Source organism: Uloborus diversus, chromosome 4 (assembly GCF_026930045.1).
Source record: "Uloborus diversus isolate 005 chromosome 4, Udiv.v.3.1, whole genome shotgun sequence".
Lineage (NCBI taxonomy): Eukaryota > Metazoa > Arthropoda > Arachnida > Araneae > Uloboridae > Uloborus > Uloborus diversus.
Window position 1 is genome coordinate 48,147,249 of NC_072734.1, and position 20,129 is coordinate 48,167,377.

Genomic DNA, 20,129 nt, shown 5'->3' on the forward strand with positions numbered 1-20,129 from the left:
GCCTAGAATGGGAGTAACAATATTGATACTACAACACTTTATGATAACTTATAAAATTATCTTGAAGAACAAAAATGTTTTTGAGACATAATTTGAACATAAATTAAAAAGCAAAAACTGTAAATGAACATGCTTCTGCAGCATAGATTGCCACCGACAGATAGTAGTAGCAATTTGTTTCCAACTCCGCAGTTTACGTATGATACTAAAGCGGAGGGAAAGTCTGTAGTATTCTGCATCCAAGGTAACTGTTACCGACCGGCAACAGGACTTTCTAAAGCTCACAGATGACAACAAGCACTTGTTCCGCGTGGTGTTAGGTGGGTATTTTGTGGTGATGGACATCAAATCTGTGTCTCTCAGATTCCGAGACAAATACCACTAGGTTGCCCACGGTCCTGCGGAATAGGCAAAGCACTTTTCGGAAAACATCTCCGATTCCAAGGCAATTCTTTCACTTCAATGAAAGATTCCAAAATAATCGAATTGTTTCTTTCCGCTACTGCAGAACTTTTTTTGGATACAATCATTTCGTTCGTCCTAATCCCACTTATAGTTATGTGTTTTTTAACTTCTTTAGGGGGTTACATTTCGTCACCCATTTTTTTGGAAGCCTAAGATGTCAGAAACGAATCAATTTCATCAGAAATAGAATAAAACAATGACTACGATGTGGGTAACAGATTTTTTTTTCGTTCGAATAGTGAGAGAAATGAAATGCTTTTTGACCCACTTGTTAGATGCAAAGAGGTGTCACCATATTCAGCAGCTATTATAAAGAAATGCGCATTTGAAACTTAAAAAATTGAAAACGTTTTCTTGTGAGGTTTTGAACTTATTTTGTTTTATTTTAGCCAAGAATGAGTAATAGTTTTCAATTCTACTTTTAAGCAAACGATGAGTGTGATTCAGCATTGAAATACTTCAATTTTGTGGGCAATGTTTCTCAAAGATTTTTGAATTTAGACTCCTGCTAGAATAAATAAAAAATTCAAAACTTTTTTATAATGCAGTTTGTACTGTTTTTAGAAGAAGTTTTGAAAAAATCACTAAAATAAAATGCATATAAAATGCTAAAACGAATTACAAACAAGGTTTTTGCCGATTTTTCTAAAGAACCGAATTTGAATTTTCTCGACTTGCTTTTTACATCACTTTTCAAATATATATTTTCATGCTTCGGCAATGAAATTTTATCTCGTGTGAAAAAACTGGTACAGGAAAAACAAAATCCCACACATAGTATAACAATGTTTTACATAATTGCTCCTAATAGTTTCATTACACTATGTAGCCTAAGCCTGACTAAGTTTTACTGCTTAATGTTAAAGAAAAGTAATATACTCAACATAAATGAGTTTTAATGATATTCTCACAATTGTTTAAGAATAACAATACGTATTTCAATAAATATATATTCTGAATTAAAATATCAAGTTCTGAACAAAGTAAACGTAAAATAGACCTCAAGCATATTCAGTATTATTTGCATTTAAATCCTACTACTAAATGTATTCTTGAAATATAACACAAAAGAACATAGTAAATTTAAATTTTGAGAAAACTCAACATACTTCGAGCACGAAGTTTAACTATATCATAAATGCAGTACATTTTAAAGCTTTGAGCTCTTCACTTTCGAAGTTGTGAGTTCGGTGAAATATTGCGCCTCACAAAACTCATTTATGCCTCAAAGCAACTATTTGCGGATAAAACTCATATCCGTTGCAAATAGCACTCTTTTAAAGGCTATAACTATCTTTACAATAATATTAAACTCCATTCAGATTTTTGATGGAAAACAATTTGAATATGGAAATATTCTTTGAAGTTTACAAAACAACATTTCAACCCACGACATAAAACACAATGTGACACAATAACACTTGATTCTATAAACCTAACATTTATCATTTTACCAAAATATCTGGATTTGGTATGACAACCATTAAAAAGCTTAGTATATACAGCGGGAGAAAACGTTGAAGATTATCTTTCAGTACTTTTTGAAATAAATTAATTGAAGCTTCACAGAATCATTTCTGACTTTATAAATTTCAGTAACCGTTTTTATCAAAGTAAAAATTACTCTGAGATGAGGCTTTAAATTTGGAACTTTTAAATTTGAATGCTAATTGTTTCAAGTTAAACTGAAAAAAAAAAAACCTCTTGGTATCAGAGTTTATTTCCTTAGCAATTGATCTGAAAAATCACCATGTAACTTAAATTTTTCATAAGAACAACAATTTTTATTCGTACGAAATCGTTACAAATTGTGTTTTTTACGAATTTTTTTAGCTAAGGTATGAAACACAATACAAGAATAAATGATCATAATATAATCACATATTATTAACTTAGATATGCGGAATCGATACGCTGACCTATTTGCAACTCCAATACACTACAGGGGGCGCTGCACCCACTGTCTAATGGCGGATGAAAAAGGTAAAACAAACACCCGCCATAACTTATAACTTGCTTCGACTCTTAGTGAATGACAGTAATTTTTCATCGTGTTTGTGGGCAGCTTTCTTTTCTATTCTTATAAAATTACATTACACCCCAAACCGTCTGAAGCCTGTAATTTACCCCAAAGAAAACACGTGGAATGGTATGTTTTACCTTTTTCTTTAGTATTATTAATCACCGAAAGGTAGCGTATTCGAGCTCTGGAGTTGCGAATCTCAGAGAGGTCTAGGTAAAAAATACAACTGAAAGATTTAAATTCTGAGAGATGCTAATATTTTAAATTTCAAAGCTCATATTAAATGGATTAGTTATGTACAGGATCAGTAGTAATGTACAGTAGACAAGCGAATGTGGAATTCCGCTAAAAACGAAATGCTTGGCACAAAAATATGCCTAATGGTCTTATGACACGGTGCAACTTTAGTTGCAGCAACTTCCTGCAACTTACGCCACCTACTTACAGGTTTACCACAAGTGTTGGCGGACGTCACTCATGTCAGGTAGTCTGGAAAGATCACATCTGTTAGAACCTGCAACTAGGTGCAACTATTGCATGCAACTGTCGGTGACACAAAGCAATTTTCCCCCGTAAAAATACATGAAGTTGCAGGAAACGTTGCAGATGGTTGTACCGTGTAATAAGACCATAATTCAAAAAGAGGTTTGCTTCAAATAACTTGACTGAAAGAATTATTTAAATTGTCTTTTTGAAACGATTGTTAAGATATAGAAAATAAAAGGTTTTGAAAAGAAATTTTGCTACAAAACAGATATAAATTCAAAAGACATTGAATACGCATAACACATTCTATTAACCTAAACATATTTATGAAGAAAATTATGAAATACAAGAATAGTACAATGCCGAAGTTTTTGGAGTATATTTAAAAAAACTAGTAAAAATGACATTTTTGGAAGAGTTTAATAGACAAAATTATAAATTTACGCAATAGAAATAATAATGCTTTTATTTGGTAATAATACGATCTTCTATGGGGGAAAAAATCCACGCAGGCACCCAAAATAAGAAATTTTCTTTTTGAAGAAATCTGAAGAAAAAATCGCTTTAAAACTGTAAAGAATATTCAATGTATTATGGCAAAAAAAAATGTCTGAAAATAAAAATGATAAAAATAAACTCTCTTAAGTATCCTCAAACTATACCGATGTAAAAAAAATTAAGTCATGGTGGAGCACTTGGTTTAAACACATTCGAGGCAAAATGATCTTGTACCTAACCACTTCGGGATAGTTTCCAAGATTTTTAAACAACCACACAGACATATTTCACATTTAAATAATCGAGTAAGAACGCTTTAGTTCAGTCTGATTTCTTGAAACCACTGTTAGTACTGGAGTTGCTGTTGTAAACGCAGTCTCTCAAGTTGTTGAAAGAAGTGGACTTTCGCATTCTCAAGCCACAAAATCCGATGTTCCGGTAGAAGTAACCGTTTGGTAGGATAAGAAATGTACGTAGCAACAGCTGTGTTAAAGTACGCCAGTTCCACACATATCCCCATTCAGAAGAAAGGATAGCTGCAAGAAGAGAAACAAACGTTAAATAAATAAAAATAAGTAGACCTTCAATTATCTGAACTCCTATTAACCGAATTTTTTTTCAGAATTTCGATTTCCAAAATAATAATTCTATCTGCGCGATATTCCGTCCGCATAACTAGTTCAAAAGTTTACTTCGACATTCAGCAAGCAATGGCTTTCATTTAAAGCACGGTGTGTACACACTGTACTAATGTACAGTACTTGTATGTACACTTATCAAGTAAAAGTGTTGCATTTTTTCATTTGATTAATTAATAATTCTCTTTTTTTGAAAATACCTTTTCTCTCTTATTTTCAATATATATTCAATAGTTAACAGAAATAGGCTCTTTTTTCGGGCAAAGTCCAACTATCCGAATTTTTTGATTATCCGATTGAGCTCCGGTCCTAATTAACTCGAATAATTGGAGTTCTATAGTTGGGTCAAACGTAACCTGGCAGCATTGGGAAGGCTACGCAGATCCTAATCACAGTATTACGACGCTGCAAGTTAGGTTTGCCCCAAATATACTGTACAATACAAGTTTATATAATTTGAAAAATCATGCTTCTTTTGGAGCAATGGAAATGTAATTTAACCAGCAACAAAGTTACGCTCGCAATATACGATTCTATGCCGGCTAGTTATGCTTAATGGTTATAAGTTGGTCTTTTACTCTTTAGGTTGAGGGTTTAAACCCAGCTCCAGTCGGTAGAATTTCAAAATTTAGAAAATCGGCAGCGTCCATGATGCATAATTAGGAATTAATACTAAAAATCTCTGTTTTATATTTGTTGCAATATAATACTTATGAGTGTATTTAAACAAATAATGACTAGTTTCATTTCAGTATAACGTTTCCCCATTTATTTACAGCTCTTATTAAAAAAAAACAAAAAAACTAACTATTAAATGGTATTGTAGTATGTATTGTCAACGTGATGAAAGAATTGGGTACGCAAACACATTTGAACAACAAATCACCAATGTTACAGAGTGCTGAAGGAAATTTAGTTTCGGTCTTGTTTAAAAGAGCACTCCCGCAATAAATGTTTTGGTAAATAGTTTAATTGTTCTGTACATATTTGCGTGACCGCTACTTAGCGACGAACACTCAAGACATTTTCTGCTTCAACAAAGGAAGTTTCTTCTGTATGGCCGAAATTCGCGAGTGTAATAGTTTAACAAATGTGTGCTTTAGTAACGATGATGGAGAAATCTATGGAAATCTTGGAGAAATCTATGATTTCTCCACAAGAGTGAATTTTTTAAATTCATTTGAAGTTCTTTTTCATAAAATTTCTTCAGAAACAATTTTTATTGATTCAAAACTAAGTAACGAGATTGAGCAATCTTTGCTCTTCGGATTTGTTTTGAGTAGTTTTCATTGAATAAGACATGTTATCTAATTAAAGAAAAAATTCACAGTACCATGATTCATTACGTGTTTACACGTAATGAATCATTTATTATGAAGATTTTGATGAAAATAGATTTCTATATAGGGGGGAGGCTGAAAAAAGTTTTACTCGGAATTTATAGAGCAGATTGAATGAACACTTAAGCACAAGTCCATTTTCAAAAATTCATAGCATTGTTAAAAATTGTTGAATTTGACACATTACCAGTAAAAATCATTGTAGATGATATTGAAGGTGTCCCCGAATGCCATGTAGAAACTTGGAGGGGAAGTGGAGAGTATAATGACAAGAAAAATTATGCAAGGACATACAGCCGCAAACGCAAAGCTGAAGTACTACGTGCACGGGAAGCCAGAAACAGATAGATGCGAAACAAGTTACAAATTTATTACACAAACGCAATTTCATAAATTTTAGTTTCTAAGAAAGATTTAAAACCGTCGATACAATTTACGGCCTGCAGTAATATTACATGGGTCGCAGTGACAACGCACAAGCCGTCGCAACGTCGAGCCATTTTCAGAAGCTCTCATCGATGCTGTGTTGTTGTGAAGCTTGTATTAACAGCCACAGGCCGGCAAGTTAACCAACAGCTTTAAACTTTTCTCAAAAACTAAAACGAAGTGTGAAATCATCTTATTGTCATAAATTTGTAACCTGTTTCACAACCATCAGTTTTTGGCTTTGTGTGTAGTGCGTCAGCATTACGTTTGCGGCCATATGTTTTAAAATAATTTTTGTAGGTTATCGTTTTCCCTATCTAAGCTCCAAGTTTATACAGGGCATTATAGGAATCCCTGTATGTACGTAATTACAAAGAAATCCCGTTACAACGAATAATAATGCAACGAAACATCCGTTTCAACGGAATAAATTCATAGTAACGATTTAATTACCATTACGTTGCTTAAATTCTATCACAGCAAAATTCCCGTTTCAACAAACAAAATTTGGGGTCCCTTCAAGTTCGTCTTAATGGGATTTCAATGTATTTTTTTAAAAACTTTTGAGAATTTTTATGGTTCCGCATCAGATTTTTCGGAGGGTTAAAATGAAAAAAAAAATGTTACAACGCAGTTAATAAAAACCCCTAATAGTGGACAAGTACAACCGTTTCAATTTGATTTCTTTCTGGAAATATGTAGAAGAACGTTAGTAATTCATCTAAGGAAAATGTTTTAAAGTCTTATCAACTAATATCAAAAAAGGAGGTTATAATTTCGTCTGCGGCTTTTTATGTACGTTTTCGTATTACTCCAAGAATACTGGACCGATTTGAAAGAATCTTTTTTTGCTTCAAAGGGTATGCTTTTCAGATGGTCCCATGTTAATTTTGTCTGGATCTGATTAGGGGTCCCGGAGAAATCTAAGAAACTTTAAATTTTATACTTTATGGCTACGTAGACCAGCTTTCGTCAGCTGCGCGATACTTTCTTTTCTCAATTTCCCTCCCCCCCCCCCCCTAAGTAACTCCACTATCAGGTTTTTCTTTCTTTAAATATGTTATTTACTCACGCACAAATAAATATGCCGCTCATTATTATTATTCCATATTTTTTCATTTTAATTTTGCAATTTCTATGAAGTAATTGAAAACCGATATATTTGCATGCATTTTTATCCTTGTTTTCAAAATGGTTGTCGTCTAGAAGGTTTCCTTTTATGCAATATTCATCTTTTTTCACAATTGTTATCAAAAACTCATGAACTTGATTGGTTCAAAACTGATTGGCACAATTTTTATCAAAAATTCACAGCCTTATGAACTGATTGGCTCAAAACTGAATTTGACTTTTTAAAGATAAAATTCGGGAATTCTATACAGTATTCGACTTATTATAGAATGTATGATTTTTATACATTGCCCGGGGGGGGGGGGAATGTAAAAAAGCAGTCACAATAAGAATACTTTAGATAGAGAAGTATGTGCAGCAAAAGGATTCTTTGCGTCTTACCTACTACTTGCAGGAACTGACAAAGTGCGATAGCAAGCAACATTGTTCTAGCAATACCTTTGTCCATTGTTCCCCAAAAAGACCATAACAAGAAAGCCATTACTAGAAGAAGAAAAAATATAATTTTTAAAAACTAGAAATATCAGTTTATCTGGTTTTTCCAGTGGAAACGAAAAATAAATAGGGGAATATGAGACAAAATGAAATAGTTAAGATAATTTTCCTTTTTCAAGAGGAACATGCAAGTTTATTCTGGAAATTACGTCACATAAAGAAAGGACAATGTTTTTTATAATAAAACTTGCTCAAAAGTGTTTTTTTTTTCAATAAATTTGCCTGCTAAAAAGAGGTCGAAATTTTTCAGATTTTTTTTCATGGGGTAAAGTGAAAATAAAATATTTTTTTATGAAATATTTTCTATTATATTATTAAAAGTATTTTTGAGCAAATGAGTGAGTAAATAAAAGAAAATGAAATGAAACAATAAATTTATTAATAAATGAGTTAATAAAAGAATGAATGAATAAGAAAACATGTGAATGAATAATTAAGGGAATTTTTAAATGAAGGAATGAAAATAAAATTAATAAATGAACACGTAAGAGAGATTTAATACGTAAGTGATTTAATAAAGAATTGAATAAATAAACGAAACTAACTATTTCACTTTGTCCCCAAATGCACTTTACTAATTGTACAAAGCATTCAAAATCAGGGGTGATAGTGGACTGAAGTAAAACTTTTGAAAGCCAACGTGAAACTTTCAGAAACCTATAAGGAACCCCTCCCCGTCCCGCCAGTAAAAACTCATCAAATATACCTACAAAAACCATTAAAATCATTGGAAAAAATAAAAACTTAAAACAAATTTTTAAAAATAATTTTTCAGTTTTAGAATGCGTTGTCAACCTAAAATTTTCGGAAACGGCAACGCATAATGTTCGGAAATTTCGGATCACGAACATCCCTGATTCAAAATACAATTAAACTTAATATTAAATAATATAATACTGCATGGAATATTAGTAGATCTTGATTACTACTTAAAATAATATTGACAAGAATTTTACCATTTAATAATAACAAAAATAATTTTTCACTTTTATCAAAATATTACAATATGACATTTTTTGAAAATTTCTTGTATTATCATATTGTTTGATGTTTGAGGTAACTTTTTCTCTTGACTGGAATATACTACTTGCATTATTACATAGTTAAAATATTGCCAAGTAGGAGGAGCTAAAAGTAGAGTAAATACTTCACCATTCCACTTTGCCCCGCTATTTCACTATGCCTCACATTCCCCTACCACTTCTATTAGTGAAATTAGTTAAAAGAAGAGACAATAAGCTAAAATTGCTGTATGACACTAAGTATATAAAAATATATGAACAATAACATCACACTATATACATGTATTATGCCTTCAATACTAAAAAGCTTAATATGTATGTACAGCAATCGAAGCTTCGGTATTGGGCGCGTCGGCTAAACTGCGCTTCGTGCCATCTCTAGTTTCAAGTCCTCGCTTAGTTCAGACATATTTTACTATACAAACCACCAAATTGCATCTTTTAAAGAAGTAACGCAACGTAGATAAAAATAATCAGCGTAAAAATATGATATTCATCAATTATTAGATTTATTTTAGTGACTGACAGAACAAAAAAGCGAAACATATAAGTTACCAAGCAACATAGAACCATAAAGTCTTGTGGACAAATCACCATCTTCAGTAGTGTTAGAAGTTTCTTCAGTTTGAGATTCTGCTGAGGATTCTCCAGGAAAGAACATATTCTGCAAAGATTTTCAAAAATTGTTACATATTTAAACTGATATTACAAATTATAAAGTTTAGCATTTGAAATCAAGGAAAAGGAAAGAAAATTACTAACCAAGAGCTGTTTATATTATTACTGAATGAGTATTTTAATAATTGCATCTGTTTTCTAAATACAAACTTCTGTTTGCTAGGCACCAGGCTTCTGACACAAACTAATCTTGGTTTTCGATTTGTAACATTGAACCAAATGGGTCACCTTCGCTGGCGCTGTAGGTTTGGTATCACTTGAGACTTAACAATTACTTATTTTAGGATACAAACCAATTATACAGTTAAAGATTTACATTAAGAAATATACTGTAAGAGTTGGGGGATTTTTTAAATGACTTTTGTCATTTTTCACAGCTATTAAAAAATTTAAATTGAATAATGTCTCAAAACTGGAAATTAGCACATTGCAACTTTTGCCTGAATGCCGACGACATGAATAAAAACTTGAAATAAATAAAGAAAAAAGGTATTTGGCAGAGTCAACCACGTGACCAAGTGAGCAGCAATCAAACGATGTATATTGAGTTACTCATTTTACTGCAGATAAACACCCAAAAGTGAAGAACCTTCTGGCAACACCTTTGTTTCCTTCCGGTCCATCTTTTCTCATGAACAGAGTATAGTGAAGCTTGATATTTTCGTTGCGACCTAGTGGGCGGTTTCTTTTTTAATTCACAAAATCTTCTACAAGGTGCGGCAAAAAACCCAGACAAGCATTTTTTCATGTAACTTTATTAGAAATAGATAAATCAACGAAACACAAATAATAATGAGTAGATCTTAAAAAATCAATAAATTTAATTAGTTTCTAACTGGCCACCTTTTGCAGTGATACAGACGTGCAACTGCTTATTGAAATTTTCATTCAATGGCCGCAAGTCTTTTACGTATAATTAATCCTATTCCCTCTAAAGCGATTGGTTTAGAGAGTCTAAACTTTTGGGTAGTTTAGGGTAGACCTTTGACTCTAAAATAGGCCTTTCAGTGTAATAAATTGGATTGAGGTCTAGTGAGTAGAGCGTCCACTTTGCAGATAATATCGAGTCAAAAACAATGCGCCTTGTACCAATCTTGTCTTTTTGGTCATATGAACTGGTGTAGAGTCTTCAACTGGAGTCTACATTGCTGAAGTGCTCTTAGGAACACAGAAGTACAACAGCTTCTAAAACGTCCTTCTGGTACACATTTTGATTCATTTTACGACCCTCATCCACCAAGAGAACAAAACAGATTTTTTGTCGCTTGTGCTGATTCCATCACAGATCAAGTCTGCCTTCGAATTTTGGCACTGTTTAACATTTTCCAAGTTGCTTGGAGTGTCTGCAGACCAAAACCTATCGTTGTGGCTGTTATAAGTTGGTTGAACGGTAAATCAGTAAAATGTATCTCTTCCAGCACGGACTTGCGGCCCATCTCAAACGTTTCTGTCATCTTTGGAGTCATACAAATTTGTTTTCTTCAGCAAAAGGCTGAACTTTTTGGAATTCGTAAAGCTTCTGTTCGAGCTCTGTGACCGATAAGTGTGACTAAGGGCAAAAATAAATTCCTGTCTCACGGACGACTTCTCTCGTGGAAACCCAAGGCTTTCATAGAACTCACTTTTGGATGGCCTGACGATTAACGGAAATGTTCACTGTTCGTTTTTGTACACTTCTTGGATGTCGACTATCATTTCCAAGTCACTTGAAACGACATAATGCAAATACATTTTGCCGAGGCATAACGAGTAAAACGAACTATCGCTCTCCTAGGTTAAACAACTTTGAAATATCACGTCTTTTACTTAAAATTGTAAGAAAACCGAAAAACAATCTTATATATTGTAAATAATTTTCTAATAAAGTGAGAGAGAAAAATAAAGAAAAAAACTTCATTAAAAATAAATTAGTTTTCTTCCATTCGATGATGCAAACTTTGTCCGAATTTTTTGCTGCAACCTGTAGGTTCTCTTTACTACATATTTCCTGGACTTTTTCCCCCAGTAAAAAACGTATTTGCAATATAATATACGGAAGATTTTAACGCAACAAAGACTCACCAAATGTAATAAGAATAAATAAATGAAGCCTTACTTTGAAACCCAGCAAAGTGAACGCTAGTGCCATTGACAGGTGCCACAACCAAAACCCGCGAGGAAATTTCACGTACAGGTGCTCGTTGTGTCCGAGTAACTGGCTAATCTAAAAGAGAACACAAACTTTGGTTCATAAAAATCAAAGCATCGTAATAATGAAAAAAAAAGCTCTCATAAAAATTTAACAGCATTAAACATGTTTAAAATACAGCGAAACCCCGTTTCTCGAGGTACTGGGTTGAGAAAGAAAAGTAAAATACGGAAAATACATAGAACAAAAAATAAAATAGAAAAAAGTACAGGTGGTAAAGAGGACTTTTTAAAAAGGTATAATACCTATATTTTACGAAAAGAATATTATTAAATACATCATTTTAGATCATTTTAAGAAATTTAGTTGCGAATCCGGGTTTTGAGGTTGAAAATAGTCCGCAATAAAGTGGGTGGTTTTTACTTCCTTTTACAATAAAGGAAGTATTGTAATCGCAAAAAAAATTTCACTCAAAAATTGGCCTTAATTTCGATTTTGCTCGCCTCCGAATGTATATTGAGTTTTCTTTTCAACCCGACAGCACGTGGATATATGCCTAAAAACGTAAAGACACCCGAAGTATCCTTTTTGACGATCCCGAGTTAATTACAACGAGTTTTCTTGTGACGTGCGTATGCACGTATGTATGTGCGTATGAGTGTAAGTACGTATGTATCTCGCATAACTCAAAATCGGTATGTACTAGAAAGTTGCAATTTGGTACGTACACTCCTAGTAGGGATCTAGTTCTACACTTCAACCTTTTGGTTGCATTCGGATGTTCCAAAGGGGTCTTTCACACCTTTTTGGGGTAAAGTCATTGTTAATTTCAATGCAAACTCAAGTAATTGGCAAACATTTGGTAGTATATCGCCAAGCTTTTGGTCGCCAAGTTTTATGGCCAACTTGGCAACAGATTTGGCGGTTTTTTTTTTTTTTTTTTAATATGGTTTTAATTTGACCATATTTAGAGAGTTCACCATTGAATCACATTAAAATTGCCAATATTGGAAAAATGTATCTGTATAAAACGTTTTCTTTGCTTCGGTTCGCAAAAAACATGGGGCGAAAATTTTTAAAGTGTTTCTTTGCTTACTCCGAGGCACTATTATCATTAAATTTGAGTAAAAGGAAGTCATGTGATCACACATCAGCTCATTTAGTTAATGAGTTCAGCAAATGCAGCACCTTCCTGAATTGAATTACTTTGCAAGTTTTTTCCTATTCTTTATGAGGAAGAAATTTGTAAGTTCTGAAACGCAACATTGAAAGAAGGGGCGGACTGCGCTTACGCTACTCCTTGTTCGTCTTCATCGGCGGAAGAAAAGTCCATAAGTTCGGCTACGAATTGAGCAGTAGCATTTTTGTTTTTAGATTAAATTTAAACAGTGTGGATTATCTTAAAATACGCAAAAGGAAACAAACATTGCTTATTTTAAAACCTTTTAATTTCTTTACTTTCTGGGAAAATGCAAAATACGGGAGTCTAATGAATAACAAACTTTCCATCTGGATTAAATTAACATACATATATATATATATATATATATATATATATATATATATATATAAGCCAGTGATCGAGTGACGCTTCTGACGTCATCAAAACTGAAACTCGAGCCATGGCATGATAATTTGATAATATGTTTTGGCGATGATTATATTGCCGGGAAAGGTCTTATTACAACGCTGAACTGTATCCGGTAACTTAACTGTTTTTCTGGTAAGGCTATGTCATTTCAGGGGAATGAAGAAACAAAAAAAAAAAAAAAATGGTCAACAATGCACGCTATCTACTGGAGTTTAAATCCTCTGGAGTTAAGGTTAAAATGTCAGTTATCAAAATATTACCCTTCAGGCAATTGCTTCGTTCTAATGTAGAAGCAATTTTCACCCGTCATATCTTGACGGGCGATTTTCTACTTATTAGTAAACGGAAAAACTAAGACCTGATGGGGGGAAAAAAGTGAAATACTGGAAAAAGGGAAATTTCGTAAGGTGGGGAGGGGTCGGGGTTTTGCTCTTTTAATCAACGAATGTAATTCAAAGAATATTTTCAATGAAGTTAAGCAAGAACACTTACATTTTATATCATTTTGTCTCTTTCAAACGCTCCATTTGATTACACAGGCAAACAAAAAAAAAAATTTTTTTTGGTGCCTAGGATTTTATAGCTAATTTAAGCTATATTTGGGCCGCTGAATCTAAATATGAAATCTGTTTTTCTCTATCAGCTCTACTTTTTTAGATCAGTGATCATCTGATCACCCTTCTGATACTAATGAAGGTGACAGTGATTATGAGGGCATATTATCAATTCCTCAACGTTTCAACCAGGATGAGTTAAATGACCTCACCAGAGATCTCAACCAGTAAAATGAAGCTGCTGAAATACTGGCATCCAGGTTGAACGACAAACATTTACTGGAACAATTAACCAAAATCTCCTTTTACCGTACATGAGAAAAGGGATTGCTACCCTTCTCTCAAGAAGACAATCTTGAATTTTGTCACGAAATTATAAGTACTCCTGGAAACAATGTTTCTTCCTGAATATTTTCCAGATGATTGGTGCCTATTTATTGACAGCTCAAAGCGAAGTTTGAAATGAGCCCTTCTACACAATGGGAACAAATTAAATTCCATACCAATTGCTCACTCAACGAAAATAAAAGAAGAATCTAACAGCATAGGTTTGGTCTAAGAGAAGATAAAGTATCATGAACATGAATGGGTGATTTGTGTGAACTTGAAAATAGGCGCCACACCAAATATCCTTGCTTCCTATGCCTTTGGGATAGCAAAGACAAAACACACCACTGGGTCAGAAAAGAGTGGCCTCAAAGAGAAAATATGGACGTTGGGGAAAGAATGTCATTAACGACCCCTTGGTTGCACGAGAGAAAATCATCTTTCCTTCACTGCATATCAAACTGGGCCTTATGAAGCAATTTGTAAAGGCTCTTAATAAGAACGGATCTTGCTTTGCATATATAGGGGGGAAAAATGCCTCGGTTGAGTACGGAAAAAATTAAAGCAGGGATATTTGATGGCCCACAAATAAGACAACTCGTTAAGGATCCTGCCTTCGTAAATTCGATAAATTAGGCTGAGCGAAAAGCCTGGTCTTCATTTGTTGCTTCATTTCAGAAATTTTCTTTGCAAACGCAAAGCTGAAAACTATGTTGAACTGGTAAACGAGATGCTAACAGTTTCAAATCCCTCGGGTGTAACTTGAGCATTAAGGTGCACTATTTACACAGCCAACTTAGACCGTTTTCCTGACAATTTAGGAGACACCTCTGAGGAAACAGGTGAAAGATTTCACCAGGATATTAAAACTCTGGAGGACCGCTACCAAGGAAGATGGGATACGTACTTGATGGCAGATTACTGCTGGAATTTAAAAAGGGATTGACCCATAATATATTCAGGAATGTGATGGAAAAGATGCTTCCAAAGCGTTCAGTGAGTAGTTAGTTTCATTGAGTACTTTTCCCTCTTTCTTTGTTCATTATAAACATTCAAGAATGTCACGAAAAAAAGGCTTCGGAAGTGTTCAGTGTTGGTTTCATCAATGATTTTTTCCTCTATCTTGGTAATATGTCATTATTTTATCGTATGTAATTAGTATATTGTATTTATATGTATGTATTATTATATACAAATAATTTTTAAATTTGATAATAAAAAATCAGTGTTTAGTATATATAATTGATCCATGGATTTAACTGTAAATAGTGTAACGTATATTTCACTAAAATGTTATATTTCAGAAACTCGAGCTCCCAGGCGAAAACTAATGCCCCGGCACCAAAATGTGTGTTGGCCAGTGTTATTTATTTGTTATTTTTTGAGGAGCCGTAGATTAAAAAAGAACGATAGCTGAAGAAAATGCAACTAAAAAGTTTAAATAATGAACAAATGGGCCTTATTTGTGGAGATTAAATGAAGTTATAACAACAATCTGACTTTCTGCTTCAGAAAAAATTTGCAATTAAACCGATTGCCGTTCTTGCTCTATTAATTAAACCCAGTAAAGCAAAAGGGAAAAACAATGTTTATCGATTTGTTTTCATCCAAGATTGAACTATAAATGAGTGAAACGAATCATTTTTTTTTCCAAAAGAAAGTAAGGAGACTTGAAAAAGAATTGCTGCACAGTAGACCCTCGTTTTAAGCGGGTTTATTTTACGCAGTTTCGACTATATGCAGTTTAAGATTTGACACTTTTATTTTATTTTACGCGGATGAGTTTCGGTTTGACGCAGATGCGACAATGCAAACAGATAAAATTTTCCCCTCTTTCAAAATCCAAACTCCTAAAGATTGCAGATTACACGTAATAGACTGCATTTTGGATTGCTAATAATCGAGCTTGTGCCCCTGGAGACATTTTATGCGATTGGTTCCAGAGCTCTTTCCAGAAGAAAAGTTATTAAACTCACGCAGTTCAGAACTGACTGGAAGAAGAGCTTTTAAGAGTGGCAAAGGAGGACAAAACCAACGCGGATACCGACATTGGTGAAACAGAACCAAAAATGTTCACATTGAAAGTTTTGAGCCATTCCTAGACCATAGAAATGATTCTTCTCATTTGTTTGTGAAGGAAGATTCTATCATGGAAATGGAGGCCTTAATGCTCTGCAAGGAATTACAGATAAAAAATTTTAATGACTGCCAAAAGACTATCATAGCCAGCTCCTCTTTATAAACGCATACAGAAAACATGAAATTAATTCATGTTCTCTGTATGCGTGTTGTGCATAAAAGTCGATATAAGTACACATTAAACTTATTACTATACAACTAGTCATCACTAGAATGAAGTATTTTAATATCTACAAAACCAAACCCTTATTTTAACACTAGTATTAGGTCTCAATTTACGTGGTTTCGATTTACGCGGCATCTCCGTGGAACGTAACCTCCGCGTAAAACAAGGGTCTACTGTATTATCGAAAGCAACAGAGGCGACGAGTAACGATAGAACAATACTTGGTAAATATTAAAACTAAAAATTGTGATTGATCTGCTAATAATACCTTCAGTTTCTCATTTATGTTACAGGACAATCAATAAAACATTAGACTATAGTAGAGAAGTTTAACGAGTTATGTAAACATTAAGTGAAATCATTGTTGCCACATTAGCATTTTTAATGCTAGATTTGGCATCAAAATTTCAGATTTAGCACACAAAAAAAGCATCTAGCATTTGGCAGGAAAATTAGCAGTAAAACGGAATTAGTTAGTATTTTAATCTATTTTTTTAATTTGACAAAAATAATTAGAAAATTAATATAAATACACACAATTTGTTTCAACGGAATCACAGTATCAACATCTCTAAGTGCGGGAGTTATATGAAATGCATCGTGACGATCAGAAGAAGCCATTTGGTTTACATTACGAGTAAAATTAAGGCCCATGTAATTGATTACTGGTATACAAATGTATGTTCTTTGGCAATTTATATGAGCAGAAAGACACACAATCTTTTCCTAACTTGCAAAAAGGGATACTTAATCGTTCTCCACTGATATTCTGAAAACCATAACCTTGTTCCCAGCAAAAAATTATTTTGTAAGATTCTTTTTAAAACAATTATTTTTTAGAAGTTTAAAACTTGTTAACTAGTCATCAAAACCTTTCATGAATAATTTGGAACATGTGTACCAATTTCGCTATATGAAAGAAAAAATTAATTAGAAATTTTGTCTAAAATCGCAACTTCCTACAATTTTTCAAACGATACTTAACAGCTGGTTTTTTACACTCTCCCAAGATCTTGGTATAAATTGATGTATTTTGCTGTTCCAGTTGTAAGTTTTCAGCGTCCAATGATTGATTATTTGAATTCAACTGGAAGTTTTATTTTTCAGCAGAACTCTTCACGCTGTCTATACAATGCAACTTGTTCATAAATGATTTTATTACCTAATTTACAAGTTTTCATTGCCAAAGCATAACAAACATTGGAAAATCAATTTTCTCCAAATTTCCTTTGCAGGTGCAGTCCTACATAAAAGCGTCTGGAATGAAAGTTTTGGATTGTGCCGGGAATCATCCTGAATTGAAGCTTGTTGGCTTAAAACTGGTAGAAAATTGATGCTAAGAAGCCTATTTTAAGGTATCTAAACCCTTGACGACAGTTGAAGAACTCGTCAAATGTTTCAATTATCGAAATATTTCCGAAAAAGAAAGGGACCAAATTAATTTATTCTAAGGGGTTTTAGCAGCGTGATGGAACATTTGGATTTTATTAGTCTCCAGACATCTTTCATCCAACTCACGAGAAGAATTTTATTATTAACGGCAGAAAAATGACATAATTGAAGTGTCCAAATTCTTTAAATAATTACAGAGCAAATAGAGATATTTTCTAAAAAAATTTGGGTTGTGTTGATGATCGAAAATTTTCAAATTATTTGAGCTATCATGTAGCCTTTGATAATTTATAACTACACCTTTAAAATTTTTGTAATCAGTTCTTCAGAAAGAATGAGCCTAAAACGGAAAATTTGTAAGCACTTTTTTCTTCTTTTTTCTTTCTCATTACAAAGAAAAATTTAGAAAAAAACCAAGATTTTTTTAAAGTATAATTTTGCCTGATTTCTGGGGCATTTTATGCAGCACTTTGAGTTTTTTCTCCGGGTCAACAATTTCCCTTAATGTGGTCCATTTTGCCATACTCACCTCTATTAAAAAGTTCGTATTAAACTATCGTAATTGTTTACAAGATTTGACTTTTAGTAAAACAAAGACTTGAGTCATAGAAACCCTCTAGTATGACAAAACAATATTACTGCCGCAAAACTGAAATGTTGAACATATTTTACCTTTGATCTGTGAATATCTCCATTGTCTGTTTCACCGACACCGAGAATTTTTCTCGTTTTTAATCTGCTATGCAAATCACCACTGCTATGCTTCCTAGAAAAAATAAAAATAGTTACAGTAAACTTGGGCATATCATTCAAGAAACAGAAAACATTTCTTTGTAATCTTAAGCAATCAAACGTAAACCATACAGCTTGTTTAAATACAGATATTACTAGTACTCCTAGCTTTGCCCCCCTGTGATATATCACCTGGGGACACAACGCCCTTTTCTCTTTAGAATATTTCAGCTACTTTAACGCATGAAAATCGAATAACCTCAGCTGTTCAACACTGCTACAGAGTTGATTGATTATTCTTTTAAGGCGTTTTATACCTACACACGGAAAACAAATTAAAGTTCGGAAAATGTGCAGATAAAATTTTCATATACAATTGTATACTTAAACAACACGTTGTGTTACTGAATTTTTTCATCTTTTCTTTTTCATTTTCTTGTCAACACAAATTTAAAACTGCCGTTGAAAGGTAAAACGCAGTAGCTGTGTTAAATTTAAACATATAGGTTGCAGGTACCGGACATTTAACCAATGTCCAATTCTCACTTCAACATACTTCAACTGAACTTAGTTAAGGACGAGAGACAGGACAAAGTTAAAACAAGAACAATATTTATTAATAACTGGGCAAAACATTTTATTAAGGTTACACGCGCATGCCCAGAAAAAACAAACCCTGACAGCCTCAACACCGGCAATTTTATACATTGAAAACCCACTGTTGAAACAAAAAGTTACTGTATTTGAAAAAGGTTAATTTGCATAAACATCATGAATTAATCAACATGAGCACAAAACATTGGGACAATGTTCTGCAACTGAAATTCTCTAATTCCAGTTCCAACAAGCTGCAAAACTTTAATTTTTTTGCTTTTGTCATCTATTGCAGTGCTTCTCAACCGGTGTGCTTCGGCATACTGGTGTGCGCGACAAGGTCCTTGGTATGCCGCGTTGTTTTCAGAGTTGTAGAAAAAGGAAAAACAGTGATGCAATTTAACTGCGCCAGAGATCAGATATAATGTTGCTAGTTTAATTAATTGCCATCTTGCATTGAAAATGGCATGATGACGGTAAAAAGTTTATTTTACCTGCTTGTAAAGAAATCGTACTGGGGAAGATAGGTTCCGATGCAATGAATGAGATGGCGGTCAGAGTACCAATTCTAGACGATGTTTTCAAGTGACGAAATAGAAACATGATGGATGACATTAAAAAACATTGGTTTATAATCTACAATAGCCACGAAAATTTTATTTAATGTTGATGAATCAACAGACATAGAAGGCGCGCTAATCCTGTTTATGAGGACGACATTCAAGATCCATTATGTTGCAATGATGAAAAATGTCAAAGGGTCCATGTGTTGAATGCAAAAAGTCAAAATCCAAGTGTTCAAATCAGTTTTCTCCATCGTGAAACTCTCCTGTCAAACCACATGCTAGATCAGCTGAAGTCGGCCGTGCTTGAAGCCGTAAAAATCGCCTAGACGACTTAATTCTCACATTTGGATTGTACTTTCTGTATACGTGGGGGCAGATCACCACTCTGCTTCTTCACATGGTGCTTCGGTTGAGAAAAAAGGTCGAGCCAAAAATTTTTGAGTTGAGGAGACCAGGTACACATTTCTGATAATTCACGACAAACGAAACATACCAATTTGTTACAAGATAAATTATGTCTGGGAAAACACTTGCCTGAGAGTACTTGGGTGATATTTTTAAAAGTCTCAAATAACTAAATAGAAGAATTCGAGGACGCGGTGAGATTGTTTTTTGTATGGGCAAGCTAAATGAGCTAAAATCAAAAATTCAGCTGTGGAGAGAAGATTTAGATCGTGATTCACTGGACACGCTCAAACAGACCAGATACAAACATTCTGAAAGAAAAGCTATTGAATG

At 33.5% G+C, this 20,129-nt stretch overlaps 1 protein-coding gene across 2 annotated transcripts in view; it reads right to left on the reverse strand.

The window, feature by feature from the left end:
* Positions 1-3,364: 3,364 nt before the first annotated feature.
* LOC129221097 (tumor protein p53-inducible protein 11-like) overlaps positions 3,365-20,129 on the reverse strand; it is a 65,818-nt gene continuing 49,053 nt past the window's right edge. For both annotated transcript variants that reach the window (XM_054855542.1, XM_054855543.1), the window contains exons 2-6: positions 18,172-18,265; positions 11,298-11,405; positions 9,080-9,188; positions 7,389-7,490; positions 3,365-4,008 (exon numbers count right to left, since the gene is read on the reverse strand). In XM_054855542.1, coding sequence (XP_054711517.1) covers positions 3,794-4,008; positions 7,389-7,490; positions 9,080-9,188; positions 11,298-11,405; positions 18,172-18,265 — 628 coding nt within the window. In that variant the 3' untranslated portion in view covers positions 3,365-3,793. The remainder of the gene's footprint in view (positions 4,009-7,388; positions 7,491-9,079; positions 9,189-11,297; positions 11,406-18,171; positions 18,266-20,129) is intronic.